Below are 25,199 nucleotides of genomic sequence, written 5' to 3' on the forward strand. Positions count from 1 at the left end.
GAGCACAAAGGCTCTTACCCCAGGGGGCCAGAAACTTGTCTCTTAGTGGCAGGCTGGCACAGACCAGTCAGTCCTACACTAGAGGATTTAGTAAAGTACAGGGGGCATCTCTAAGATGCCCTCTGTGTGCATTTTTTAAATAAATCCAACACTGGCATCAGTGTGGGTTTATTGTGCTGAGAAATTTGATACTAAACTTCCCAGTATTCAGTGTAGCCATTATGGAACTGTGGAGTTTGTTTTGAAAGACTCCCAGACCATATACTTAATATGACCACACTGTACTTACAATGTCCAAGAATGGACTTAGACACTGTAGGGGCATATTGCACATGCAGCTATGCCCTCACCTGTGATATAGTGCACCCTGCCTTAGGGCTTTAAGGCCTGCTAGAGGGGTGACTTACCTATGCCAAAGGCAGTGTTTTGTAGGCATGGCACCCTGAGGGGATGCCATGTCGACTTTGCCTTTTTCTTCCCCCCCAACACACACAATCTGTAATGGCAGTGTGCATGTGTTAGGTGAGGGGTCCCTTAGGGTGGCACAACACATGCTGCAGCCCTTAGGGACCTTCCCTGGTCACAGGGCCCTTGATACCATTGGTACCTTTTACAAGGGACTTTTCTGTATGCCAGAGATGTGCCAATTGTGGAAACAATGGTACACTTTCAGGGGAAAGAACACTGGTGCTGGGGCCTGGTTATCAGGATCCTAGCACACTCTCAGTCAAGTCAGCATCAATATCAGGAAAGAAGTTGGGCGTGGGGTGGGGGTGGAGGGGTAACTGCAACAAAGGCCATTTTCCTACAGTGGGTAACTGATGTTGTCAAAACCTCACTCAAATCGACAAACGTAGATCGCATTCTAACTATTAAAGAAATCTGATGGATTTGGATATTGGATATTACCCAGGCATGTACATGTTACAAACAATTGTGGTGCTTGCTGCCTCAGTCTTTTTCACCGATTGGTTTGCCCCATATACTTTTCAGGTTTTATCTACTTGGGTCCATGAACTGATGACAGAAACCTCCTGATCCTTGATACACAATGAGATGGTTGGTTTTGCGTACTTCGTATAGGTGATTCATGCACTACCTTTAATACACTATGGGGGTCATTACAACCCTGGCGGTCGGTGACCGCCAGGGTTAAAGTGGCGTTCGTACCACCAAAAGGCTGGCGGTACGAAAACCCATATTATGACCGTGGCGGTACCGCAGCGGTCGCACCGCCGGGGCTGGCGGTATTCCGGCATTTTAGCCCCGGCGGTGATAATCCGCCAGGGCAGCGCTGCAAGCAGCGCTGCCCTGGGTATTATGACTCCCCTACCGCCAGCCTGTTTCTGTCGGTTTGCACTGCCAGGAAGAGGCTGGCGGTATGGGGACTCAGGGGGCCCCTGCACTGCCCATGCACTTGGCATGGGCAGTGCAGGGGCCCCCGGGCAGAGCCCCGTCGCGCATTTTACTGCCCGAATTTCGGGCAGTGAAATGTGCGACGGGTGCTACTGCACCTGCTGCACATCAGCATTGCCGCCAGCTCAATTACGAGCCGGCGGCAATGTTGATGTGCCTTTTCCGCTGGGCCAGCGGATGGTAACTCTGTTACCGTCCGCTGGCCCAGCGGAAAAGTCAAAATACGGAGCCAGCCATACCACCAGCACTGGCGGTATTCTGGCTCCCGCAACCTCGCCGGTCTGCAAGGCAGACCGCCGAGGTTGTAATGACCCCCTATATATCCTACCATTTCATCAGTTTGGGTTTATATTATTTAGAGCACTTCTCATGACATCTCGCTGTAATTTTGGTCTCTATTAGTGATGGTCTCTCATTCTTGTCTCATTCTTAATATATGCAAGTCTATATAGTAAATTGCAGAATTTTGGACATTCTGTTATTTGTAGGGAGACATCTCCCGTTTACCTTTCATTGCAAGTCCTGATGATGGTCTCACTGACACCTGCCATAGAGACTGAAACGTTGATGCGCTACCCAACTCATCTCTAATTCTCTAATGTGGAGTCTTGGAATCAATGTATAAATAATGTTTGTGGATATTCTTATTGAGCAGGTTATTGTTACATGGACATATGGTTCAAAAGGAACATTGAAACACTATACCTCCCATGTCTTTGTAACCCTTTATGTTTTGGTTTATGTACCCCTTTTAATTGATGTTCAATGACTGATACATTGTCATACTGCGGAAAATACAAAAGCTTTTTGTGTCACTACACATGCAGTTTTATTCTTTTGTGATTAGATCACATGAAATAGTCATTGGTTTAATTTTATATGGCTGTTACTATGATTTGTACATCTTAAAATTATTAATGATTTAATTTACATTTATTTGTTATAAATAACTCCCTAGTTGGCACCTTATTCTTATCTCATGTGCCTCCGTAGATGGCACACGGCATTCGGACAGTGAGCTGTTGGAGTAGTCAGCAGGCCACAGTGCAAAAGAAAAAGGACCACAACAACAAGCTCATAGAGACCGGCCCCCATGGCTGCACTCACTCAGAGCACGTGGCCCACAAGACTCTTCAAGACCAGCTGACCGCGTCAGTGGAGGCACTGAGGTAAGCAACTATGCCCAGTTCTGGGCTTGGTTCTGAGGCTGTGACCACAACAGGGGGGACTGCAATGAGATAAGACACCTAGGCTGGGCTGCCTGGTGAATACAGCCTTAGGCGAACAGAGACTTAGGCCCAAGGAAGACATAAGGGGAACGGTGGTACACAAGCAGCAGAAATAGTGGAAATAGCAGAAGTGGAAGCAACAAAGTAGTGGGGGGAGAAGGCAACTACTGTGCAGGAACACCAGCGAGAATGTGCCCCACTCCCCCAGGAGTCTCCTTGGAGGCACAACAAAAATAAGAGGGTGTGAGGCGCTGCTAGGGGCAGGAACAGAAAGACCACCAGACTCTCGCCATCTCATATCATAGACCCGCAGACACACCAGGCCAGTCGTGCAGTTCTGCCAGAGTATTGGTGCAGGTCCCAGAACAGTTTCCGCTTGTTTGGAGATACCGTATCGGGTAGACCTAGGCCACGGGTCCCCCTACATGGCACGGAGGCGACTGGCACTAGGTTGATGCGGCTTGCTCCTCTGGGGGGTCTGTAATCTTCCTATACACTGCTCATCCCCAACCTTGGCTTTAATAGCATGGGCCTATAGACTGACTGCTTGTCACATGCAGTATTTGCTGTGTTTGTCATGAAGACTATGCTTTCTTCCTCCCTCTTAAGCAGTGGAATTGAGGTGAGAAAGCTCAGAGTAGTGGCTATAGGAACCAACACTGCCAGCCTTTGAACTCTAATGACCTACTCCAAGGTGGTGCCTCTCAATCTTGACTTTTGGTCTTGGGCTCTGACCAACTACGATGCATTCAGGGAGAATTTGGGAACTAGGTCACCATCACAACAAAAGAAAGGGGGTGGCAGGAAGCCGGACAAGAAGCCTGGCAGAAAAGATTTGTCTACCTCTACTGCCGACCCGCTAGGTAACACCTTGATATTACTGTTGTGTAGCCATTTTAAGTATAGCTCCATGCATGTTAGTTTAATACACTAGGCCGCTGTGCACCTTGACCTAGATATATTTTATTCAGCTTTGCATTGCTATTTTTACAATAACCAGTTTTACGGTCTTGTTTTAATTTCTTCTATCAAACTGTTTTGCTTAGTTCAGCACTGTGTTCTCAAACAACGCATTCTTGATCACCCTGTGCTTCAGTCAAGGCTACAGTCTGGTACATTGCCAGTAAACGTGGTAGAAGTTTAGTCTCCAAAATTCGTAGAAAATACACATCCTTACGTAGGGACATTTTCTTAGAACATCTGTTGTGTTAGTTATAAAAACACTTTCTAGTCTTAGTACACGTCAAGTGGGAGATTCCAGCCAGGGAACCACAACTGTATGCTGAATGCTCCGCTGCAAATGCTGACGCAGATCACAGGCCTTTGCTCAGGTATGAAGGTTGATGTCCTCCCGGGAGAACCTGAAAGGCAGGATTAGAGCTTAACATGCTGTGCTCGAAATATGATTTAGATAGGGAATAGTCCATCGACTTTAGTGGCACTATGATAGCATTATTCTTATGCTTCACTCTCATCATCACTATTTTAATATTGTTGTGTTGTGTAGTTCTGGTTATCGCAGCTCATGCTTTGCTATCCAAAATGCAGTCATTTTTATTAAACTAATCTTTAAAACTTATACTGCTTTTATTGTCATTTATATATGAGACCGCACTGTGTATGAGAGAACCGGTTGTGACCTGAGTGACCACGACTTCCCTGAGAAGTACCAATATGTCATGCGCTTGGCTGCCCAATTGTCTCTACCTCTTGGGAGAGATGAGGCACTGCTAGTTAGCCGGAGCAAAGCCCGGATTTGGAGCGACAAGTGTCATCCACCGTGGGTCAGACTCAGTCTCCCACACTGTGGACGATCTTGCTGCTCAAAATCCAGTAGTCTCCTTAGAATAATGAGAGCCTACGCGACAATGCCTCCTTTTTCATTTTTTTCTTCAGCCTCCATTTCACGTTTATCCCCTTCTCCACCAAAACAACCCAAGAGTACAGACTACTTAAAGCCAAATAACTCAAGCACTATAAATGGGGAAACAAGTCCCTTCCAGAGAATTTCCCAATCCTATGTCAGTGAAAACTATGCATTTCCAAGCAGTGAATATCATCCAACATTGGCTATCTCTGCCCAGGTTCATACATCAGCCACAGATCACCTGGATGGCAATTTATCGTTCTTGAAGAGTGCATTTTATCAGTCTCTTACCTCCCCACTGGAAGTAGAAGATGATAAAAAGTGGGACATTTCAACAGAGAAACTATTAAGCCTCTCGGTTTGCCCCACCATAAACACCACCAACCTCCTCAAGGTACATCAGGAGAAGCCTACTATGGCAAAGTTGATTTGACCAACTAACAGACTGCAATAATACCACAGGGAATTTTGCCTGTCTTCTGGTTCCTTCCACAAAAATTGGGTCAATCAAGTTATATTTATTGACTAATTTACCTCTGACTACTAGTCTTCTCAAGGACACGATCAGCTGCACCCTTGTAAATGAGAATCTCGGTACCCATGAAAGCAGTTCTCTATGCCACCCGATTTAATGCCTCTGTGGAAAGAATACAATTTATTAAATGAGTCACTAAATAAATCGGCTAGCAGCCACACTGAAGATAAGTTCCCAAATAATACAAGCATTAATATTTGGAGCGCCTTACTTAATAACTTGGAGGCAGTGTCTGCATCTTTATTGTACCATTACAACAAACTTGACATGCAGGTGGTTATTTTAAGTGTACTGGCTGCCCATGTAGTGGGATTTGATGCAAAACTCTCAGCTCTGAATCACCTGATTACAAGAATCCAGTCAGACCCTGCTGTTACATATCATACTTGCCCTTGCCCAAGTAGGGTTGAATCACTTGCTAGATTACATCAAATGCTGGATGTTATCCTGGATCAGATCCCAATGGCAGCACAACAGACTGGCTCTGCTTCAATTCAATGGGACAAGTTGAAGCCTAACTAGGTTTCTCTTTTATCTAAAGGCACTCCCGAATGTCAATGCGGGCCCACTTTGCTTTCTCACCAGAGGGAGAGGGACCAGCACCTGAGCAATCTACTCTTTCTGAATCTACACCTGTTATAGTCCTTGCCCCTTGGTATACCTCTGTAAAATAAATATTCCCCACAGATTTTCGTTTTTGATTTCTGGTTTTGCATCATTAGCAAAGTAATTTGCAGGCATTGAATCCTGGTTTATTTTTTCTGGATTACATTTTTTTAAATGGCGGATGCGTTGCAGTGATGATGTGATATTCAGGAACCATGAGACCTATGTACTTCATTTTGATGTCACAACATAGGTTTTGGGGGTCAAGTAGTCTTATAGGGACAGAAACCAACTACTCAGAGCAACTCTTCCACCATTTACCAAAATGCGGCTCTATAATGATGTATTTTAGCCACCATATTGGTAATTTATTTCAATATTGTTTTTGTTTAGGGTTTTCAGTTAATTCAAATTCGATACATGAACAAAGCAGGTGGTGGCAGAGGATCTTTACCTCCTGAAAGAGTGTTCCTAACTACAAAATCTGAGGACTCATTCAACAAAGCAAAATGTGTCATATGCCAAACTAATCCGAATGAAAAGCTAACATCAACTGTGGCTAGACAAAAGAGATTTGGAGATGCTGCAGAAATATGGCAAGACCAAGTTCACAAAAGATTGAAAGTGAAGGGTGAAGAGGATCAAATATTTTATCATTGTAACAAGTGCTACAAGTTGTATACCTTGGAAAAAAGCCTGGAAAAAATTGATAACAAAATAGCAGAAACCTGCGAATGGTAACAAGAATATGAGTCTTCTGAGAAAGCGAGGACAACCAAAACCAATGTCCATCCACTTAGAAGATCAATGGCCACCTCTAACAACTGATCAGAAAACAGAGGATCTTCAATGTGCTATCTGTGGTTTAGCCAGAACAAGGACCAAAGGGACTGACGAAAGAACAGAGTACAGAGTATGTGAGTCTCAAAGGGCAAACATGTCTTTATCTGCAGTTAGTTTCTTCCAGGATGAAGCTTTCAGCCGAGTAACTGATCTCAACAGTGTGGTGAATGTATCTGCAGCGGATTTGTATGCCCACCCGAACTGCAAGCGTGCATACATTTGAAAATATTAATGTACAATGAGCTCCCAGCGGCAACGTAACAGCCACTCTTCAGTTACGTTTGCACTCTTTGAAAAAGCAAATGAGGTTTTAAAGCTACTCTTGATTGCTGGCTATGGATTCACACTCAATGAGATCAGATTGATCCATAGTAATTAAATTAAGTGGTGGCTGAGAGAGTTCACCAGCGGGTCCCCATCTGCCTCCAGAATTTGGACGTGCCCAGGAGAGGGGGCCCACAGAGGGAGCTCTGCCGTCCCTAAGGCTGTGAGGGTGAGAGGGGTGCGCTGGGGGAGCGAGGCAGCGTCAGGCAAATGGCGGCCGCCAGCCGAACAGAGAGCTGAGGCGCGGGTCCTTGAGGGTCGAGCCGCGCGTGCAGAGAGGGGGCCCAAAAGCGCCTGGAGGGTCCCGTCTGCGTCTGCGGCCTGGACGCTTCCCGGAGGGGGCCCTAAAGGCTGTTGGTTGCCTTTCCTGCGGTGGTGGCAGTAGGGGAGGGGCACACAGGGCCTGGCCACGTAGAAAGAGGTTCCTGGTGGCCTGATTGAGGTCCTGAGCGGCTGGTTCCAATGGCCCAGGAGGGAGAGGGCATCGGCAACACCGCTGTTCGATTGAGCTCGGGTAGATGGCGGCCTTGGACTAAGAGGAAGGCCCAGTCCGGCGGTCGCGCAGTCTAGTCGAGGACAAAACGGGACTGGCTGTGTGGCTGCAGCACCAGAGGGAGGCCGCTGGCTGGATTGGCGGCGAGGTGGGCCCCGCAGAAGACGAACCAGCACAGAGGCCTATTGACTTACCAAGGCAATAGAGGTGGGGGGGCTGAAACTGTGGACTGAGGCTGAATGAAAGACCGTGGTGGTCCCCCTCTCCAGAGTGACCGGGCTAGAGCCGCTAGGGTGGGCCTACAGAAATCGGGGCAGCCATCACGGGAGGCTAGTGGCATCCCGAAAGGAACTGGAGTGGCCTATTATGCGGATATGGGGAGGGATGGCAACACCCCTACGGAGGGGCGAGTGACACTGTGGTGCGGACCTGCTGGGTGTCTGGTGGGAGAGGGTCCCGGTGGAGTCCAAGAGTGACTTGCGCGGGGCCAGGGAGCGACAGAGGTGGGAGCCTTCCAGCATCTACTGTGGTGGTGGCGGGTGGCAAATCAACTGCGGGCTACAATGGGAAACGACAAGCAGACCCGGTCAGCGATGGCACAAACGTGCATAGACCAGTTTGTCGCGGGCTCGACATCTGCTGGTGAAGAGAGGACGGTTGGAACTCCCTTCCCCCAGGGAACGTAACCACCATCCTACAGGCCATACGATCCTCTCAAACAGCATTAGACACCAAAATTGAGGAGGTCAGATAGAGACAAAATTGGAGAGGTCAGAGTGGACGTGGCCCTGGTGCGTCAAGATCTGCGTAATGCCACGGCAAGAATCATGGAGGCAGAATCCAGACTGTCAGCGTGGAAGATGAAATGAGTACTATCAAAAAGCAGGTCTCTCAGCTTCTTATGCGGACATCCGAATTGCACCGCAGAGCAAAGGACACTGAAAACCGCTCAACACGCAACAACATTCGCATCATTGGCATCCCTGAGAACACGGAGACTTCCTCCCTTGCCTCATACCTAGAGGTCTGATTTAAATCTTGGGTGCCATTGAGTTCCCTCACTCCCTGGTTCGCAACAGAACGGGCGCATGGAGCACTGAGGGCCAGACCCCCTCTGGGATCCTCACAGAGACCAGTCATACTATAAGTACAGGGATTCGGTGCTGCAGACAGCCCGTACCCGGGATGAGTTGCGCTGTAATAGAGCAAAGGTTCTTGTATTCCTGGATTACACCAGGAAGACCCAGCGACAGCGCAGCTCTTACACTGAAGTGAAGCACAAACTGAGGACCATGGAAATACCGTACAGTCTTCTTTTCCCGGCTAGCCTCCGGGTGGTATATGCCAACAAAACCCAGTTCTTCGAGTCTCCAGACGTGGTTGACGGAGGAGCACCCGATGACAGCTTATGGGGGTGGCACGCAGAGGGGGCGGCCGCCCACGGGTTCGGATCATCTGTCTTCTCAACCAAAGAGCCAGCCACCCTTAATGCGGCTGAGAGACTTTCTATGGAGAGAAGGACACTAAGGAGACTGAAGAGACAATGGCAGGAGCTTCGGCAGGGGGGCGACCCCCCGGCCTGGGGGATTACCCTGGTGACTCTGATTTGTCCAGGAGCCTGACGCTTTGAGTGTTAAGGAGGAATGGGGAAGGGCAAGCTAATTTCAACATATGTCTAACTTGTACAATGCAACTGTGTATTGAATTAAGTTTAACGAATACGGTTCTATGGAGGGGTCACCACTGCTAGCTAGTTTAAGTGTGAGCTAGGGTTTTCTAGAGATCACTGTTGTATGAGGGTGACAGATGCTTCTGGGGGGAAGTATGGGGGGTGGGAGTTGGGGGAGGTCAAGGGTTTGCCGGTCAAGGGGTAGCCCACCCTGATGTGGAGAATTGTTATTGGTTTCCCTTTATTTGTTTACTTATTTCATTTCTGACACACAGAGTCATAGACACACACATTGTTTAGTGGGAAGCGCGGATGGATATGGAGATGAGGGTCCCACACACCTGCTTGACGGAGCTGGTGGAGTGGCCCCTGGCCGTAATGCTCCATCAACTTTTGCACACATAAATGGTGGGACTAGTACAAGTTCCCTCCTGGAATGTTAACGGACTGATGCATCAGATTAAGTGCACAGTAGTCCTCACATATGCCCACCACCATCAACCTGAATTGCTCTTGCTCACTTATTTAGGGACCAGTGTCCTTTTCTAGCACGTAAAGGCTTTGATAGAGTCTATCACGCCGGGTTTGCTTGCGGGTCAAGAAAGGTGGTGGTGCTACTGCGCCAATCCTTTCCCATGATGATCACAAAAGTGCTGAGGGATCCCGGAGTGCAATTCTTGGTCCTGTCCAGGTGCCTTGAGGGACTTGTACTTCATGCTGTGTGCGTGTATGCCCCCCCAAGCCTGTCTGCGCACAATTTTAAACAACCTTACCAAAATGCTCCTGGATATGCCTCAGGGGACTACTCTGATAGGAGGAGACTTTAATGAGGTCCCTGACCCCCAGCGGGTCGTGTCGGGACCTCTGCTATGCCATAGGCAGGCAGCAGCCTCCAGCCTGATGAATTGGATGGCATCCTTAGGGTTATGCAATGCATGGAGAATCTGGCACCCGCGACAAACCCTGTTCACGCACATCTCATCGCCACACTGATTACATGCTAGAATAGACCTCATCCTCTTAATGGCCACAGATTGCAGCCAGCTCATACATATTGAGATCCTTCCACGGGGTATTTCTGATCATGCTCTGCTGCAGCAGGTGCTGGGTGCAGCCTCAGCGGCCACCCGCCCACTGTGACAAATGAATGCGTGGTACTTACAGCATAAACCCTTTGCCCATCAATTACAAGTAGTCATTCAGGAATATTTTTCCTTTAACGCGACCTCGGTCCCCTCGGTGGGTACCATGTGGGAAGCTTGTAAAGCTGTGGTGAGGGGGGGGGGGGGCAAAGGGACTGGTTTGCACCTGAGAGAAACCCCAGAGGCTTCACATTTCAAGCCTGGAGGCCCATGCCCTCCGACTGGAGGCTACTCAATCTACACGGTCAACTGAGGAGCTGGATCGGCAACTCAAGCTCGTGAGGGAGGAGATATGCGACATCTCACTGGAGGCGGCAAGGCACTTATGGCATGCCTACACTGCCCGGGTGTATGGGTGGGGAGACAAAAACAGAAAGCTGCTTCATGGCTGGTATCACACCATCACGTATCTAGAGTTGTCCCTGAAATTAGTACCATGGGGGAAGTGGTCACCAGGTTGCAGGAGGTAGCAGAGGCCTTTGCCTCTTACTACAGCGACCTGTACAAAGCCTCCTCAACGATCATCCCAGAACATACTTGCCAATTCCTAAACAATGTTCCCTTCCCGGAGCTGCCTCAAACGGACAGAGACATCCTTGATGAGCCAATAACGGGGGAGGAAATATGTGAGGAGATTAAGGGGGTGATTCTAACCCTGGCGGTCGGTGATAAAGCGGCGGCCAACCCGCCAACAGGCTGGCGGTCCAAAAAATGGAATTCTGACCCTGGCGGGAACCGCCAACACAACCCGCCACATTAACACTCCGCCCGCTACGGCGGTACAGACAAACAGCGCGGCGGTCACCGCCAACAGACAGGCGGCAGACAATGTACCGCCCACAGTATCATAACTCACCAATCCGCCACCTTTTCCGGGGCGGGAGCCCCGCCGATAAAAACACGGCGGAAACAGACTACGAACGGGAAAACGCTCACCTCTACGCACTCCACGAGGAAGGAGGACAGCATGGAACCCGAATTAAACATCCTACCTGCTCTCGTCTACCTGCTCATCTACCACGAGTACGAACGCCGGCGCAGACGACAACGGTGAGTACAGCACCTACGACACACGGGAGGGGGGAGGAGGAAAGCTTACGGCACACACATATGCGACCCCCACCCCCCAAACTATGTACACACCAATGCAGAGCAACAAGTCACAGTGACACCACCCAAACCCCCCTGAAAAATGCAAAGACATAATTAAATTGTGAATAAAAATTTATGTACAAAATAGGCTCTGAAAAGTAATGGTCAACTAGCCAAAAAATCAATATCAAAATAATTCTATATACAGTGCAATGGATAACCGAGGCAATTAGTCCTGCACATCAAAAGAAAATCGAAGTGTCCGTGGGCCAAAGTGTAACAACACAAGGGCAAAGCCCACACAGGAGACCCGAGTCCTCTGGAGAGAACACTGCAGGGGCATCTGATGAAAAAACTACAGGCACCTCAGGGGGAAGGGAAGGGGGGGGCACCACAGCCACATGAGTCCACGACGCCAGATCCACGAAGGGGCCACCATGCCTACTGTGCCATCCTGGGGAGTGCAAAGCCACAGTCTCTCAAGTCTCTACAGTAGGTGGGTTGCCCACTGTTCCATCCTGGGGAGTGCAAAGCCACAGTCTCTCAAGTCTCGACAGTTGGTGGGTTGCCCACTGTGCCATCCTGGGGAGTGCAAAGCCACAGTCTCTCAAGTCTATACAGTAGGTGGGTTGCCCACTGTTCCATCCTGGGGAGTGCAAAGCCACAGTCCATCAGGTGGATTACAGTCTCCACTGGTCAAGGAGGAGGCATGGTGGGCACAGTGAACCGTTAACAGTGCATGCAGGAAGGGCCCAGCGGAGCGGTGGTTGAGACGGCGGGGCCCAGCGGAGCGGTGCTTGACAGGAAGGGCCCAGCGGAGCGGTGCTTGAGACGGCGGTGCCCAGCGGAGCGGTGCTTGACAGGAAGGGCCCAGTGGAGCGGTGCTTGACAGGAAGGGCCCAGGGGAGCGGTGCTTGAGACGGCGGGCCCAGCGGAGCGGTGCTTGACAGGAAGTGCCCAGCGGAGCGGTGCTTGACAGGAAGGGCCCAGCGGAGCGGTGCTTGAGACGGCGGGGCCCAGCGGAGCGGTGCTTGACAGGAAGGGCCCAGCGGAGCAGTGCTTGAGACGGCGGTGCCCAGCGGAGCAGTGCTTGACAGGAAGGGCCCAGCGGAGCGGTGCTTGAGACGGCGGGGCCCAGCGGAGCGGTGCTTGACAGGAAGGGCCCAGCGGAGCGGTGCTTGAGACGGCGGGGCCCAGCGGAGCGGTGCTTGACAGGAAGGGCCCAGCGGAGCGGTGCTTGAGACGGCGGTGCCCAGCGGAGCAGTGCTTGACAGGAAGGGCCCAGCGGAGCGGTGCTTGACAGGAAGGGCCCAGCGGAGCGGTGCTTGACAGGAAGGGCCCAGCGGAGCGGTGCTTGAGACGGCGGGGCCCTGTTCAGCGGTGCTCTTCTGCACGGCGGGGCCCTGTTCAGCGGTGCTCTTCTGCACGGCGGGGCCCTCTTCAGCGGTGCTCTTCTGCACGGCGGGGCCCTGTTCAGCGGTGCTCTTCTGCACGGCGGGGCCCTCTTCAGCGGTGCTCTTCTGCACGGCGGGGCCCTCTTCAGCGGTGCTCTTCTGCACGGCGGGGCCCTCTTCAGCGTTGCTCTTCTGCACGGGGGGCCCTCTTCAGCGGTGCTCTTCTGCACGGCGGGGCCCTCTTCAGCGGTGCTCTTCTGCACGGCGGGCCCTCTTCAGCGGTGCTCGTCCAGTGAGTCAAGGGAGCCAGACCTGGCCTGGACTCCCTGCTCAGTCGCCCTCCGACCGTGCTGTTGCTGGACCCCTCGGTGACGGAGTCCTGGGCCCTTTGGTGTCCTCCCTAACACCCGGGATGGGGCTTGTGGGCCCCTCCTGCTCCGCGCTCCTGCTGGCTGACTTCTCCGCCCTGCTGCCCTTTCGCTCTCGGGCCCTTGCCTCCCCTAGATGTTGTGGCTGGTGAAGTGGGCGAACTTTGCTCCTTGGGGGCAGCCGTGTCAGTCCTCTCAGGGCGGCCCTTTAGTTTCCTGGTCCTCTTGCCTGGGGGGGGGCTGGCTGTCCCCTTGCTGCTGATTGAAGTGTCACTGCTGGCAAAGGGTGGACTCCAGAACCCATGCACCACAGTGACACTCGAAGCTGGGCTGGTGGTGGCTGAGGTGCTCTTGGGACTCTTTGCAGATGGAGGGGGTGGGTCAGTGGAGGGAAAGAGGTTAAGATTAGCGAGGAAAAGTTTTTTAGGACCAAGGTAAAGGGTAGGAGAAGTGGTGATGGGAGTGGAGGAAGAGGATGTGGTTGTAGGAGAGTCAGGTGTGCTGTCTTTGGGTGCAGGTGCTTGTGCTGGAGGCTGTCGTGAGGTGGATGGCTGTTGGGTGGGTGTCTGCCTGCGTTTGTGTGTCTTGGAAGAGGGGGTGTCAGACACAGTGGGAGAGGACACAGGGGACGTGTAAATGGTAGTGGGGGTGGTGACTGCACGTGTGCGGACTGTACTGGAGGGTGTGCTGGTGATGGAAGCACTGGCTGATGGTGGTGTGCATGCAGGTGTGAGTGTAGACGTCACAGGGAGGGAGGAGGGAGACAAGGAGGAGGGGGACACAGAGGTGGTAGTGACTGTTGGAATGTCTGCATCTGGGTGTTGCTTGCGTGAATGCTTGTGGGTTCCGTGGTGCTTGTGTCTGGATGAGCTGCCCTTGGGTGTTGAGGTGTGTGCAGGCTGGTCTGATGGTGTGGATGGGATAGGCTGAGGAACAGGAGACAGAGACAGGGTGGAGGCAGTCAGAAGAGGGAGGCTGGAAACTGGGACAATGGCTGCAGTCAGTGCTGAGGTCAGAGCATTGAACGATCGTTGATGGGCAGCCTGACCCGAATGAATGCCCTCCAGGTAGGCATTGCTCCGATGCACCTCCCTTTCTACCCCCTGGATGGCATTCAAAAGGGTAGTCTGCCCAACAATGATGGTCCTCAGGAGGTCAATGACCTCCTCACTGAGGGCAGCAGGGGTAACAGGGGCAGGGGCTGAGGTGCCTGGTGCGAAGGAGACGCCCGCCTTCCTGGGCGAGCGGGCACGGAGCGTAGGCTGAGGGGCTGCTGGGAGGGCGGGGCTGGTGCGCTGGGTGGCGGCTGTACCTGTAGAGGCGGGGGGCCCGGATGTTGCCGCCGCCGCTAGGGAGCTCCCATCCGAGGACGTGTCGGTGTCGCTGGTGTCACCACCGGTCCCCGTTGTGGTGCTCCCCTCGCCCTCCGGATCACTGGTGCCCTCGGTGTCTGTTCCTGGGCCCACCGGGGCCTTGTGACTTGCAGCTCCCTCGTGCTCCGATGCCAATTCTCCTCCGCCTGATGATGCTAATGCACACATGCACAAGAAGATGAAGAAGAAGGGTGGGGGGAGAAAAACGAAGACCAGGTTGAGTGCATGCAATGTCAACACCGTTGGCGGAGAGGACAGACACAGGAGCCTCATGCACTAAGCCGCGCATTCGGGGTACACTACTCAGTACTTCTGACTAGGACAACAGGTCTAGAGACGACAAATGCGCACATGTGTGATGCTGGACCATCGATAGCTGTACTTGTCACCCTACAGAGGTGGGGGCCGGGAGCACAGGGCCATGCCTAAAGGAGAGGACTACACTACAGAAAGCGCCCTGGCCTAATGTCACCCACAACCCTCCTCCCCCACCCAGACGCCTCCACTGCGCAGAGAGATAGCAGAATGTGCTGATACTCACCCCCTTGTATCTGCTGTGATGTCCTCAAGCGCCCATCCAAATCAGGGTAGGCCACCGCCAGGATCCGGGACATCAGGGGGGTCAGGGTACGACTGGCACCCCTCCTAGGTTGGGAGGCCATCCCCAGCAGTGACTCGGCGGTCTTCCTGGTCCCGCGGCGGATGTCCTCCCACCTCTTGCGGCAGTGGGTGCCCCGTCTGACGTGGACCCCCAGGGCCCGGACTTCTTTGGCGATGGCACGCCAAATGTCCACTTTCTGATGGGCGCTGACCTATTTGACATGTACAGGGTGGGAAGGAAAAATTCATCAATTTTCTGCATGTTAGATGCGATTGGCCCCCCCTCCCCAACCTTGCCATATGGCACATGCTCTCATCTGTCGTGCGTTGCACTCCTCATTCGCCCCCCACCCCACCAACTTACATCCACCCCACTTCACACAGGCATAGCCCATTCAATGTGCACCCAGTGTACTTACCTGTTGGTCTGGAGGACCGTAGAGTAACGCATACTGGGGGAGGACCCCATCCACAAGTTTCTCCAACTCCTCAGACGTGAAGGCAGGGGCCCTTTCCCCAGTCGCAGCAGCCATTGTCACTTCCAGACCGAGGTCACAGCAGCACTTGCAGTATAGGTCCTCTCCTGTGGATGATCAGGTCTCGAGTGATTAAGCAGATAGAAAATGGCGGTCACGCCCGCGGCGGTGCGTACCGCGGCGGTGCGTACCGCGACCGCCGGCGCACCTCGTCATTGGCTCCTGAAACCCATAGGCTTCAATGTTAGCCAATGCGGCTTCATATAGCGGTCTTCGACCGCCTACCGCCACGGTGTGCCACGCCAGCGCATTGACCTCACATCCCATTGTCCCACTTCACAGGTCAGGCAGCCGACATTTCAAGGGCCCACATGGCATAATTTGTACTGCGTCACACAGGCCTAGGCCTTGCATTGCCATACATACACGCCTTTCAATACATAGATAATCGTGTGCTCGGGATGCTGTGGTGAACGTACCTGTGATTTGCTTGACTCTGTGCTCCATGTTGTCCTTCCTAGGCACCGTCCGCTGGGACTTGCGAGGAGAAGGATGAATCCTCGCGTGTACCGACCGCTGGTGGACCTGTCGACAATGGAAGAACGCCATATCATACTACGATACCGACTTGACCGAGCCACTATACATGAACTGTGTGCCCAGCTGGAGCCAGCCCTGATGTCCCCCATCCGCCAACCCACAGGAATTCCCCCTCTAGTGCAGGTTCTGTCAGTCCTCCATTTTTTGGCAAGTGGCTCATTCCAGACAACAGTGGCCATGTCATCTGGAATGTCTAAGCCTATGTTTTCTAAAATTTTGTCTAGAGTGTTGTCTGCCCTGACGAAACACATGCGGAGCTACATTGTATTCCCTGAGGAGGTTGATTTGGCCACTGTGAAGGGTGATTTTTATGCCCTTGGACATATCCCAACATAATTGGTGCCACTGATGGGACCCATGTGGCTTTAGTACCCCCAAAAGACGATGAGCAGGTGTACAGAAACAGGAAAAGTTACCATTCTATGAACGTTCAGGTGGTCTGTTTGGCTGACCAGTACATCTCCCATGTGAATGCCAAGTTCCCTGGGTCAGTGCATGACGCGTATGTGATGCGTAATAGCAGCATCCCTTATGTGATGGAACAGCTACAGAGACAACGTGTGTGGCTAATTGGTGACTCTGGTTACCCCAACCTGCCTTGGCTATTGACCCCAGTGAGGAATCCCCGGACCAGGGCAGAGGAACGGTACAATGAGGCCCATGGGCGAACTAGGAGGATCATAGAAAGAACCTTTGGCCTCCTGAAGGCCAGGTTTAGGTGCCTGCATATGACAGGAGGATCCCTGATGTACTCACCAAAGAAGGTGTGCCAGATCATCGTGGCCTGCTGTATGCTTCACAATCTGGCATTGCGACGTCAGGTGCCTTTCCTGCAGGAGGATGGTCCAGATGGTGGTGTTGAAGCAGCTGTGGAGCCTGCGGAGAGTGAAGAGGAGGAAGACGAAGAGGACGACCCAGACAACAGGGACAGAGTTATCCAACAGTATTTTCAGTAGCACACAGGTAAGAATCACCCACGCCATTTAACATTTACTGAAAGCCCCCTGCATCTTTACTTTGTGTATTTCCCCCCAGTTCTTTTAAACTGATGTTTGATTTTCCCTTCCCTTTTCAGTGCTGTATGACCCACTGCGTGACTTCTGCTTGGTTAGCCCATGGACTAATGCTTATTGACATCGGTATGTTGTCATCACAAAAATAACAGAACATTATTGATCAGTAATGTGTTATACATTTGTAAATAATACAGGCTGACTCCTGAATGATTTCAGTGCAATGAGTGATTTATTTATAGTGCTAGATATTGGTACATGATATTAAAACGGTGATGGGTGAGGGTGGAGTTATGTCCATGGCAGAGCCCAGTTCTCAGTTTCACAGGTGCATTTTCCATATGCCTGTGGAAGGATGGAGCAGGGGCAGTTCAAGGTTGGACAGGGTGACACTGTGGGTCAGTGGGATGACATCAGGGGGTATCTTATGCTGGCGGGGGTCTTGGCATCCTACTCTGTCTTCCTGTGAGATCTCAGGTTCCTCTTGCGGGGTGGTTGTTCTTCAGCAGGAGGTGGGGTTCTGGTGGGCCGTCGTTCTGTGGGGGCCTCCTGACCACTAGCGCCGGCGGAGGTGGTAGGCTGTTCCTGGCTAGTGACAGGGGCCCTTTGTGGTGCCACATGGTCCCGCAATGTGGTTTCTATCCGGTTGAGGGCCTGGACTATGGTCCCCATAGCGGTAGCGATGTTCCTGAGTTCATTGCTGAACCCCATGTACCGTTCCTCCTGCTGTGCCTGGATCTCGGTGAACCTGGCCAGTACGGTCGCCATCGTCTCCTGGGAGTGATGGTATGCTCCCATGATGGTGGTGAGGGCCTCTTGGAGAGTCGGTTCCCTGGGCCTGTCCTCCCCCCCCAGTCGCACAGCAGCCCTCCCAGTTGCCCTGTTTCCCCGGGCCTCTGTCCCCTGGACGGTGTGCCCACTACCACTGCCCCCAGGTCCCTGTTGTTGTTGGGGTGTTGGGTCAGCCTGGGTGCCCTGTAGTGGCGGACACACCGCTGATTGACGCGTCCGCGAGACAGAGGCATGGGCCCGCTGGGTGGGAGCTGTGCTGGTGTTCCCAGAGGGGGTTGGGTCTGCTGTGGCCTGTGTCTGTGTGTGGGGAACCGACTGTCCAGAGGTCCCCGATGGTCCGGCCTGGTCATCAGGTTCTAGGTCGACAGAGTTGCTGTCCTCGCTGGGGGCCTGTTCTGGGGGTGGGATGGACAAATCTGGACCCTCCGTGGCGGTGTGTTGGCGTTCGGGCCCTGCAGGGGTAAAGGAGTATGGTTATTCTTTCTGTGTGTGCCATGGCGTGCATTTTGAGTGCCCTTGTCCCCCAGTGCTGGCATTCCCTTGTGGGAGATGTTGTGAGGGTGGTGGGGGGGGGGGGGAGGTGTATGGGTATGTGCAATGGTCATGCTTTGGTGGTGGCTGTCTATGGTTTGTGTTGGCATTCAGGGGTTGTTGTTGTTTAGGGTGGGCTGTGCTGGTGAGACATTGGCAGGGAGGTTGTGTGCTGGGGGGTTGAGATTGGGGGTGGGGGGGGCGTGTTGGCATGCTGGTGGTTGGGGGGGGGTGGAGTAGTTGAGATTCGACTTACCAGAGTCCATTCCTCCATGTACTCCAGCGAGGCCATCAGGATGCAGGATGTTTACTACCTCTTGCTCCCATGCTGTGAATTGGGGTGGAGTGGGTGGGGGTCCGCCGCCAGTCTTCTGCACAGCGATGTTGTGTCGTGACACCATCGAGCGCACCTTCCCCCGTAGGTCGTTCCACCGCTTTCTGATATCTTCCCGATTTCTGGGATGCTGTCCCACAGCGTTGACCCTGTCTACGATCCTTTGCCATAGCTCAGCCTTCCTTGCTATAGTGGTGTGCTGCACCTGTGTGCCGAAGAGCTGGGGCTCGACCCTTATAATTTCCTCCACCATGACCCTGAGTTCTTGGTCCGAGAACCTGGGATGTCTTTGGGGTGCCATGGGGTAGTGTGGATGAGGTGTGGGGTGGTGTTTGTGGTGATGTGCGTGGTGATATGTGGTGATGTGTGCGTAAATGTGGTGTGGGTGATGAAGTTGGGTTCCTGTGTGTGTTGGGGTTTTCGATTGCTGTGCTCGCTCTCTCTATCTCTATCTCTATCGCCTTCTCTCCGATTTCCAACTAGTGGGGGTTTGTGGGTGATGTGGGTGTGTGTTTTATAGTTGATTGGATGTGTGGGAGTGTTGTTTGTATGTGTGTCAGGTGTGTATATTTCAAATTGTCCAATGTGGCTGTGTTTTGGAGCTGTGTGTGTATTTTGAGCGCGGCGGGGTGTGTACCGCCAATGGAATACCGCGGTTGAAAGACCGCCGCGTGGATTCGTGGGTCAGAATGGCATGGGCGTGTTTGTGTTGACGTGACGGTGGAGGTTTGGTCATCTCCAGTTTTCCGCGGCCCGCTGATGAGGCGGCCTTCCTTGGATGTCGGATTTTTGGCGGTTTCACAGTTGGTGGTCAGAATGACCGTGGCGGTTTACCGCGGCCGCAGCGGTAGAATGGTGGACTTCTGACCGGCGGTAAGGGCCTTTTACCGCCGAGGTCAGAATGACCCCCTAAGTCACTGGGGGCTGGGAAAACTCCTGGATCCGACGGATTTCTGCTGGAATTCTACAAAGTTTTCCAGGAAGGGTTAGCACCTCATCTGCAGGCCCTCTATGAGGAAGTGGCCCGGGTGGGGTCCTTTCCTAGAGGAATGGACACGCCCACAATAGTGGTTCTCCCCAAGACGCAGCCGCCGACCAGTTCTTGCGCAGACTACAAACCAATTTTACTTATTAATAACAACGTAAAAATTTTGGCCAAAGTTCTTGCAACCCGCCTCAAGGGGGTCCTGCCACTTCTGATTTACCCTGACCAATGTGGCTTCATGGCCAACCGGAGTATGCGTCATTGTATACGTCGTCTTCACATAGCCTTGACTCAACGTCACTGTATCCCCTCTGACTTAGTGCTCCTTTTTATTGAATTTGAAAAAGCCTTTGACACACTGGCCTGGGAATACTTACGCCTGGTGATCATATGGGCAGGCATGGGGCCCAGATTTTATCAAATGGTCCAAGCTCTCTCCATCAATCCAGTAGCCCGGGTTTGGGTGAACAATACGTTGTCCTCCACCTTCTCTGTGGGCCGGGGGATGCACCAGGGCTATCCCCTATTCCCACTACTATTTCCTTTGGCAATCGAGCCTTTGGCTCGTCTGATTAGGATGGATCCATCGTACTGCGGGTGGAAATGGGAGAAGATGCATGAAGATCGTGTGGCGTTGTACGCAGACGATGTGCTACTGTATATGGCGAACCCTAGTGAAACCGGCCCGCGGAGCCTTCACTTGCTGCTTTGCTTTGAGGAAGCATCGGGCCTGCAAGTGAACCCGGCTAAGTCCGTGCTGGCGTCACTGGGCCCCTCACAGGATTGTTATGATTGGCAGACTCAGATTTCCATCCGCTGACTGAGTTTTAAGTACTTGGGTGTCTGGGTGACGCTTCTCCCTGAGCTAACATGGGCTTTGAACATGACCCCACTGGCATCATGGGCGAAGGCAGACTTGGCGAAGTGGCAGTCCCTGCCATTAAATGCCTTGGGCCGGGTTGCTTTATATAAAATGATGATCTTACCTTGGTTTCTGTACTTCCCGCTCCAGTCCCTCGCTCATGGTTTCGGGCCTTAGATCAGGCGACGGTCTCCTTTCTTTGGCACGGCACAAGACATTGCATTGTGCTGCAGTACTGTCAACAGGGTATTTATGATGGTGGGATGGGCATGGTCAACCTGCAATTGTACTATTAGGCAACTCAACTGCTGATCATACTTGACTGGTTCAATGTCTGTTTGGCGAACCCAGCTTACCAGCTGGAGCTAACTGCTCTGAGTTTTCCCCAGATACTAGCATTCCTCCATGGACCCCCAATCCCCTGTGATTTGGAATCAGTAACTAAGGTGACTTTCCTTGCCTAGCGGGCAGTTTTGTGACACATGCACTGGGAGAACGTAATTACTCAGCAGACCCCCCTATAGCGTGGTACTTAGCTGAAGGAATCGGAGGCCTTGCAGGGGTTCGGAAGGTGGGATCTGCTGCGCATATCATTGCTGGGAGACGTGTGGAGAGGGGGAGCTATGAGAACCTTTCAGGATCTACAGGTGGTCCACCAACTTGCCCACACACAGTTCTACAAATACCTCCAACTGCGACATGCCCTGGGAGCTTATCAACAATCCAAGGACACAATGGGCCAGATCCTGGACAATGTGCAGGAGAACAGGCGGCTGCAGGAGGGACAGTACCAGGGGATCAGGGAGGACTTGCAGACCATCAACAACACCCTGATCTCCATAGCAGGGGTGCTGGCAGACATGGCCAACATTATGAGGAAGGCAGTCTCACACCAGCGGGCCCCTGCCACTAGCCAGACATCTGAACATCCTTCCACTTCCGCTACCGCTAGTGGACAGGAGGCCCCGCCACAGGACTCACAGGCCACCAGCACCCCTCCCACTGCAGAAGGTGAACCACCCCACAAGCGTTCCCTGCGATCCAGACAGAAGCCAGAGACACTTGCCAAGACCCCCATCAGGAAATGAGACTCTCCTGATTGTCCCCCTTGTGTCCCACTCTGTCACCCTGACCACCTTGAACTGTAATTGCTCCCCTTCCTATGACCCCATTGACAATGCACCTGTTCTAGAAACAGAGTAGAACAATACCCTGGACTTTCCTCCATCATCACCCCATCCCATTGCACTTGCCCCTCCATATATTAGCACTTCAATAAACACCCTTTGAAAAACAACAATTTTGGATTATGTCATGTATATCAAATATATATTCATTGCAACAGGTACAAACATTGCAAATCAAGTGTACAGAGAATGAGCATAGATTAATGACCTGTAGCTGACTGTAGTGATCACACCAGGAGTATATGTCAGGCCACCAACATCTGCAACATGAATTGACAGAGGGAACAGTAAGTGGGCATAAAAGTGGGAAATATCAGCATGCCATTGCCACACAAATTAAAACAAATATAATTGAAATGTGAAGTAACACTGTCCTACCTCTGTCATTGGAAGTATTGTCGGATCACATATGTTCTGTTGTCCTCATCCTCTGCCTCCTCATCCTCACTGTCCACAGGGTCTACTGCTGCCACACGGGCATCTCCAGCCTCCTCCTCCTGCAGGAATGGGACATGGCGTCTGAGGGTCAGGTTATGCAACATGCAGCATGCCACCACTATCTGGCAGACCTTCTTGGGTGAGTAGCACAGGGATCCACCTGTTAGATGGAGGCACCGGAACCTGGCCTTCAGGAGGCCAAAGGTCCTTTCAATGATCCTTCTGGTTCGCCCATGTGCCTCATTATAACGTTTGTCTGCCCTTGTCCTGGCATTCCTCACAGGGGTCAGCAGCCATGATAGGTTTGGGTAACCAGTCACCTGCAAATATTGAGGGACAATATTTAGCCACACACTATCCTATATGGCCCACACCATACCCATACACCAACATATACTGGGTGGGAAGCAGGGCTCACCTATTAGCAACATCCTGTGCCTCTGTAATTGGGCCATCACATTTGGGATGCTGCTATTCCTTAGGGCAAAGGCATCATGCACCGACACTGGATACTTAGCATTGACGTGGGAGATGTACTGGTCCGCCAAGCACACCATCTGAACATTCATAGAGTGGAAACTCTTACGATTCCTGAACACCTGTCCATTCTGCCGCTGGTTGGGAGAGCAGGAGGGAGGGGGCAAATGCAATATGTGTTTCATCAATCGCACCAATTATGGTTTAAATATATCCCATTGCATAAAACTTGGTCTTCACTGTTGCCAGATCTTCAACCTGGGGGAAAACAATGTAGCTGCACATTTGTTTTATCAGCGCAGACAACACTCTTGTCAGCACTATAAAGAGAACATTGGCTGTGACATTCCTGCTGCAAAGCTCACTGTCACTTGGAACGCTGCCTGGAAATGGAGTACTGATAGCACTTGCACAAGAGGGGGGATCCCAGTGGGGTGACGGATAGCAGATATCAGGTCAGGCTCCAATTGGACACACAGCTCTGTGATTGTGGCCCTGTCATGTCTATAGGTGAGGATAATGTGCCTGTCCTCCAGTGTTGCCATGTCCACCATGGGTCTGTACACGGGGGTATGTCTCCATCTCCTATTCATCCGCAGCGGTAGGAATCTAAGGGACAAAAGAGTGAGGAGCCTGTCACAAACTAAACAATGGAGCTACAACAGATCTTTGCATCCTGTACATGTGTAATGGGTCATTGTGATTTGTCCAGTATGTGCTAATATCTCCTGTGACGCAGCATTATTAAAGGGCCTGACCCCCCGCACCTCCACCCTGAAGTGGCGTCCGCCTGTCCTGTGTGGATGGACAGGTGGAAGTGAGGTAATTCCGGTGACGTTGTGCGCCGTTGCGGAGGCAGTCGGGAACCGCCGTGCAACTCCTCATTGGCTAACATTGGGCCCTGTGGGTTACAGTGGCCAATGGTGATCTACACCGGCGGTGACGGTATGCACCGCCGCGGACGTGACCACCATTTTCTATCTGATTCCTCACTTGTTACCTGACCTTCCATAGGAGAGGACAACACTGCATGTGCTGCTGTGACCTGTGTATGGAACCTACCATGGCCCGTGTGACTGAGGAAAGAGCCCCAGCCTTCACTTCGGAGGAGTTGGAGAGACTGGTGGATCGGATCCTACACTAGTATAGACTGCTGTATGGGCCTCCAGACCAACAGGTGAGTACACTGTGAGCAGGATGCATGTGGCATGAATGCGTGGTGTTGTGTGGGTGAAGGCCTCGTGTAAAAAGGGTGGGTGGATGTCCTCTTGGCAGCGTACAGGTTTTGTGCTGGGCCATGTGTGTGTAAATGGTGATGTGAAGGGGTGTGGTGGGCCATATGTGTAATAGGCAGGACTGTTTGTCTAATGTCTAATGTTATTTTCCTGTATCTATTGCCTCTGCAGGTCAGCGCCCATCAAAAGAAGGGTATATTGTGTGCCATCGCCCAGGAGGTGCGGATCCTGAAGGTCTATGTCAGGCGGAGCACCCACTTTTGCAAACAGTGGGAGGACCTGAGACACTGGGCACAGAAGTTCATACATCAGCCACAGATCACCTGGATGGCAATTTATCGTTCTTGAAGACTGCATTTTATCAGTCTCTTACCTCCCCACTGGAAGTAGAAGATGATAAAAAGTGGGACATTTCAACAGAGAAACTATTAAGCCTCTCGGTTTGCCCCACCATAAACACCACCAACCTCCTCAAGGTACATCAGGAGAAGCCTACTATGGCAAAGTTGATTTGACCAACTAACAGACTGCAATAATACCACAGGGAATTTTGCCTGTCTTCTGGTTCCTTCCACACAAATTGGGTCAATCAAGTTATATTTATTGACTAATTTACCTCTGACTACTAGTCCTCTCAAGGACACGATCAGCTGCACCCTTGTAAATGAGAATCTCGGTCCCCATGAAAGCAGTTCTCTATGCCACCCGATTTAATGCCTCTGTGGAAAGAATACAATTTATTAAATGAGTCACTAAATAAATCGGCTAGCAGCCACACTGAAGATAAGTTCCTATATAATACAAGCATTAATATTTGGAGCGCCTTACTTAATAACTTGGAGGCAGTGTCTGCATCTTTATTGTACCATTACAACAAACTTGACATGCAGGTGGTTATTTTAAGTGTACTGGTTGCCCATGTAGTGGGATTTGATGCAAAACTCTCAGCTCTGAATCACCTGATTACAAGAATCCAGTCAGACCCTGCTGTTACATATCATACTTGCCCTTGCCCCAGTAGGGTTGAATCACTTGCTAGATTACATCAAATGCTGGATGTTATCCTGGATCAGATCCCAGTGGCAGCACAACAGACTGGCTCTGCTTCAATTCAATGGGACAAGTTGAAGCCTAACTAGGTTTCTCTTTTATCTAAAGGAACTCCCGAATGTCAATGCGGGCCCACTTTGCTTTCTCACCAGAGGGAGAGGGACCAGCACCTGAGTAATCTACTCTTTCTGAATCTACACCTGTTATAGTCCTTGCCCCTTGGTATACCTCTGTAAAATAAATATTCCCCACAGATTTTCGTTTTTGA

At 51.8% G+C, this 25,199-nt stretch overlaps 1 protein-coding gene across 3 annotated transcripts in view; it reads right to left on the reverse strand.

Moving 5' to 3' along the window:
• The window catches only part of TSPAN12 (tetraspanin 12), a 300,631-nt gene that overhangs the window by 149,903 nt on the left and 125,529 nt on the right, over positions 1-25,199 (reverse strand). Inside the window, exon 2 of one of the 3 annotated variants that reach the window (XM_069229860.1) lies at positions 5,047-5,149. The exons of the other annotated variants lie outside the window; for them this stretch is intronic. Coding sequence (XP_069085961.1) covers positions 5,047-5,114 — 68 coding nt within the window. The 5' untranslated portion in view covers positions 5,115-5,149. The remainder of the gene's footprint in view (positions 1-5,046; positions 5,150-25,199) is intronic. 3 annotated transcript variants of the gene reach the window in all.

This window comes from Pleurodeles waltl, chromosome 4_1 (genome assembly GCF_031143425.1).
Source record: "Pleurodeles waltl isolate 20211129_DDA chromosome 4_1, aPleWal1.hap1.20221129, whole genome shotgun sequence".
Lineage (NCBI taxonomy): Eukaryota > Metazoa > Chordata > Amphibia > Caudata > Salamandridae > Pleurodeles > Pleurodeles waltl.